This window comes from Microtus pennsylvanicus, chromosome 8 (genome assembly GCF_037038515.1).
Source record: "Microtus pennsylvanicus isolate mMicPen1 chromosome 8, mMicPen1.hap1, whole genome shotgun sequence".
In the NCBI taxonomy this organism is placed as follows: domain Eukaryota; kingdom Metazoa; phylum Chordata; class Mammalia; order Rodentia; family Cricetidae; genus Microtus; species Microtus pennsylvanicus.
In genome coordinates, this window is record NC_134586.1 from 62,381,742 (window position 1) to 62,387,002 (window position 5,261).

General features: G+C 44.3%; 1 protein-coding gene across 1 annotated transcript; it reads left to right on the forward strand.

Moving 5' to 3' along the window:
* Window positions 1–1,696: 1,696 nt before the first annotated feature.
* On the forward strand, window positions 1,697–2,086 carry LOC142856336 (large ribosomal subunit protein eL42-like). The gene has a single exon (XM_075983693.1). It carries the CDS (start codon window positions 1,721–1,723, stop codon window positions 2,039–2,041), a length of 321 nt encoding a protein of 106 aa, XP_075839808.1. The 5' UTR covers window positions 1,697–1,720; the 3' UTR covers window positions 2,042–2,086.
* The last annotated feature ends 3,175 nt before the right edge of the window (window positions 2,087–5,261 follow it).

Below are 5,261 nucleotides of genomic sequence, written 5' to 3' on the forward strand. Positions count from 1 at the left end.
AGGACATCTTAGACCCTCTTCTGGCCTCCTGTGTACCAGGCACCCACATGATGCAAAGATATCCATGCAGGTAAAACAGCCATATAAATAAAATAAATAAGAAAAAAAAGAGACCAAGGCTAATCTTGCCAATGTATAGAGTTAATAGTTAGCCTCTGAGATAAATGAAACTCTGTCTCAAAAATATAAATAAATAAATAAATGGAAGATGAGGAAAGTTTCATACATGCTCACATTTATATATTACACGATCTGTTTTCCCCTTCCCATCTGAGTTTTTGTTCCCTGTAACTTTTTTTTGTTTGTTTGTTTTTGAGACAGGATTTCTCTGTGTAACAGTGCTGGCTGTCCTGGAACTCGCTCTGTAGACCAGTGGCCTCAGACTCACTGAGATGGATGTGCCTACCTCTGCCTCCCAAGTGCTTGGATTAAAGGCGTGCACCACCACCGCCCGGCACTTTTTTATTTTTTTATTCATCTATTTATTTTATATCTTGGCCACAGCCTTCACCTCCCATCCTCCCCTCTCAGTTCCTATCCCCAATTCCCTCCCACCCCAGCTCCCTCCTCTCCCATTTTCATCCAGGAAAGGACAGGTCTCCTATGAGTATCAATAAAACATGGCATATCAAGTTGCAATAAGACTAAGCACGTCCCCATTATTAGGCTAGGCAAAGCGACCCAGTATGAGAAGTAGGGTCCCAGAAGCCAGTAAAAGAGTTGGAGACAGCCCTGTTCCTGCTATTAAGAGTCCCATAAGATCCCAGAAGCCAGTACATGCAGTAGAGACAAATCCCAGTGCCATTGTCATGGCCGCTCAGTCTGCCCCAACTGTCAACCACATTTAGAGGGACTAGTCTGATCCCATGCTCGTTCATTCCAGTCCAGTTGGAGCTGGTGAGCTCCCGTTAGCTCAGGCACATTGTCTCAGTGGGTGAGCCTCTCACTGATCCTTGCTCAACCTGGATGTAGTGGGGAGGGCCTAGGACTTTCCACAGGGCAGGGTGCCTTGCCCTCTCTTAAGATTGGAGGGGGTGGGGGAGAGTGTGTGGAGGGAGTGGGAGGGAAGTGAGAGGAGGGGAGGAAGTGGGAATTTGAATTGGTATATTTTAAAGTAATAAAATAATAATAAAACTTTTTTAAAAAGGAGTTCCATAGAGTACCAAGCTACACAACTGTAACGTATATGCAGAGTATCTAGGTCAGTTTCATACAGGTTCCCTTGTAGTTGGTTGTTTTTTTATTCTTCTGGCTCTTTGTTCTTTTGGGGGTCCCACCACCCAGCTGCCAAATAAATACGTACACAGAGGCTTATTCTTTCTTATGAATCCTGACCTTAGCTTGGCTTGTTTCTAGTCAGCTTTTCTTGACTTAAATTATCCCATTCTACCTTTGGCCTCTGGGCTCTTTATCTTTATCCTATATGCATATCTTTACTTCTTCCTCCGTGGCTGGTTGTGTAGGTAGGTGGCCCCCGGAGTCCTCCTCCTCCTCCTCTCACTCCTAGATCCTCTCCTCCCAGATTTCTCCTTCTGTTCATTCTCTCTGCCTGCCAGTCCCATCTGTCCTTTCTCCTGCCTTGCTATTGGCTGTTGAGTTCTTTATTAGATAGATCAATCAGGTGTTTTAAATAGGCAAAGAATCTCAGCTTTCACAGAGTTAAACAAATGCAACATAAAAGAATGCAACAGCTTTCTGTGCCGATATCGCACCCGCCAACATGGTGAACGTTCCTAAGACCCGCCGTACGTTCTGCAAGAAATGTGGCAAACACCAACCCCACAAAGTGACCCAGTACAAGAAGGGCAAAGATTCTTTGTATGCCCAGGGAAAGCGGCGTTATGACAGGAAACAGAGTGGCTATGGTGGGCAGACTAAGCCTATTTTCCGCAAAAAGGCAAAAACTACAAAGAAGATTGTGCTGAGACTGGAATGTGTGGAGCCCAACTGCAGATCTAAGAGGATGCTGGCTATTAAGAGATGCAAGTATTTTGAACTGGGTGGTGATAAGAAGAGAAAGGGCCAAGTGATCCAGTTCTAAGCTGACCTTGTTATGAAGACAATAAAATCATGAGCTTTTACTCAAAAAAAAAAAAGAATGCAACACATCTTTGCACCATTAAAGCAGATGTTCCACAGCATAAACAAATGCAATACATCTTAAAATGATATTCCACAATACTTCCTGATTATCAGTTCAGTCTCTAGGAGCCCAGGCTAGTTGATTGTGCGAGCCTTTCTGTGAAGTCCTTGGCGCACCCCTCCCTGCATTCCTATGTCCTCCTCCTCTGCAGGATTCCCAGACTCCAGCTAATGTTTGGCTGTGGGTCTCTGCATCTGCCTCCATCAGTTGCTGATAACACTCTCTGATGACAATTGGACCAGGCACCAATCTGGTCACAGGAGACAGCCAGTTCAGGCTCTTACCCACTGTCGCTAGGAGTCTAAGATGGGATCCTCCACATAGACTCCTGGGAGAGTCTCCTGCGCCACGCTTCCACCCGATTCCAAAATGTCACTCCCAGCTGTCCCCCTCAGCAATCTCCTTTCATGTCCCCAACCTGATCGCTCATGTTCCCATCCCCACCTGACTTCGGTCCACTCATGAAATCTCTTCTATGTCCCCTTCCCAGAAAGAGCTGGTTGTTTTTCCATGAACTCTTATTGGAAGTCAGTGTCCCCGTTCCTCAGAAGATCTACCACAAGACTCATACCACTATTAGGCATATACCCAAAGGATATTCTACCATACCACAAGGACACTTGTTTCTTCTACCTCCACCTCCCAGACTTTTACTGCAGTTTTCTTCTTCCTCTCTCTCTTTTGATTTTTCAAGACAGGGTTTCTCTGCGTCATCTGGCTGTCCTGGAACTCACTCTATAGACAAGGCTGTTCTGGAACTGGCTACATAGCCAGCCCAGGATAATGAAACTCAGTCTAAAATAAACAACAAAGAATTGCAGTGCAGAGGTCATCGTCGTCGTCGTCGTCATCATCATCATCATCATCATCATCATCATCATCATCATCATCGTCATCATTTCATATAGGGACTCACTTGGTAGCCCAGGCTGCCCTTGAACTCATGGCAGTCCTCTTGCCTCAGCCTCCCAAATTCTGGGATCACAGATGTATGCCACCATGCCTAGTTAAGTCATTGTTCAGTGACTATAATATTTTCTTCTTTTTTAAAAATTTATTTTATTCTATGTGTATAAGTAAGTTTTGCTTGAGTGTATGTCTATGTACCACTTGATTAACTGGTGCCCATGGAGGCCAGAAGTTGGTAAAACAAGACTTCTTGCCACACTGGAGGCCGAGCCCTATGATGACACTGTGGGAGAAGACTGAGTATATTCCTCTCATGGATGGTGACGAGAAAACTGGGAATCCAGAATTCAAACAGAAGCCATGCTCAGACACCAGCCAGGCTGAAGGTACTTCATCTTCCGAACCCACACTTCTCCGGCGGTGGTCATGGACTGGGAGGGAAGAACACTACAGGATCTTATTTGCAGGTCTGTGTGAATTCAGTATTTAAGACAGGTGTCATGATAAGTCACACTTGGAATCCCAGTCCTTGGGAGACTGGGGCAGGAGGATTGCTGTGAGTTCTAGACCAGCTTCATCTGTATGAGTTCCACAGTTTGAGCTATAGTGCATTTGCAGTGGTGCAGAATGGCGGACCTCAGTCTTGTAGATGCATTGACAGAGCCACCTCCAGAGACGGAGGGAGAGATAAAGTGAGACATCATTGCCACACTGGAGGCCGAGGCCTATGATGACACGGTGGGAGAAACTGGAGAAGACTGTAGGTGGAGGCTGCTCACTCATTTCCCGGCTGCTCTGACCCAAATAATCACACAGGAAGTATATTAATTACAGCACTCTTCGGCCAATGGCTCAGGCATATTTCTAGCTAGCTCTTACATCTTGAGTTAACCCATTTTTATAATCTGTGTATTGCCACGAGGCTGTGATTTGCCAGGTAAGGTTCTGGCTGGCATCTTTCTCCTTCGGCAGCTACATGATGTCTCTCTGACTCTGCCTATTCTATCTATCTATCTATCTATCTATCTATCTATCTATCTATCTATCTATCTATCTATCTCTGTTCAGATCTCCTGCCTGGCTTTATTCTGCTAAGCCTTTGGCCAAAACAACTTTATTTATTAGCCAATAAAAGCAACATATATTCAAAAAGACTTCCCACATCAAAGTAAGTATTGAATCCACTGGAATTGGAGTTGCAGATGGTTGTGAGCTGTCATGTGGGTTCTAGGAAACAAACTTGCATCCTCTAGAAGAGCAGCCAGTGCTCCCTAAAATCGTTATTCTTGAAAAGGGAGGTAGAAGAGGTAAAGGAAGATGAGGAGAAAATGACAGACAGAAATTACTTAATACTATGAGTAAAGGAAAATAAGTCACATAAATGCAAAAAATGGGAACATTAGGCATGAACACAACAGCTGAGCTATTAGCTGGAATAAACAGCAGGGTAGAGTCTCTGACTAAGTCATGACTCAGAGAGCAGTTGAAGCAGTTCTTTCATGGAGCTGGGGGTGTGGTTCAGTTGCTAGAGTCTTTGTTTAGTGTGCGCAAAGCCTGGGTCAGTCTCTAACACAGTGGTTTAAATGAGAACAGCCCTCATAGGTTGATATAGTTGAATACTTGGTGCCCAGTTGGTGGAACTGTTTGTGAAGGACTAGGAGGTGTGGCCTTGCCAGAGGGGTGTGTCACTTGGGTAGACTTTGAGATTTTGAAAGTCCATGCTATTCCCGATTAACTCTCTCTCTGACCCATGCTTGTGGATTAGATGTAAAGTCTCAGCACCATGCATGCCTGCTGCCATGTTCCCCACCTTGGTCATGGATTCTAACCCTCTGGAACTGTAAGTGCTCTATTTTATTTTTCCTTGGTTATGGTTTTTTGCCACAGTAATAGGATAGTAACTAAGTCAAGCATCAAACTGAGCACAAAGGACAATGTGATTGCGAGGTGAGCCTGAGCAATACCGTATACAATGGTACTCTTCACTTTTCTTTATATCTGTATCTATCTATATATAAACTATATATATGCATGTATTCTATTTTTTCCTCACCGGCAGGAATTCTTTGTACAAGGTACTGGGTTACATAAAGATATTTGTATGCATGTATATAATGTACAATGAGCAAATTAAAACTTAATTTTGGCTAGAGATGGCTTAGCTGTTAAGAGCACTGGTACTATGGTCTTCCAGAGGACCAGAGTTTGC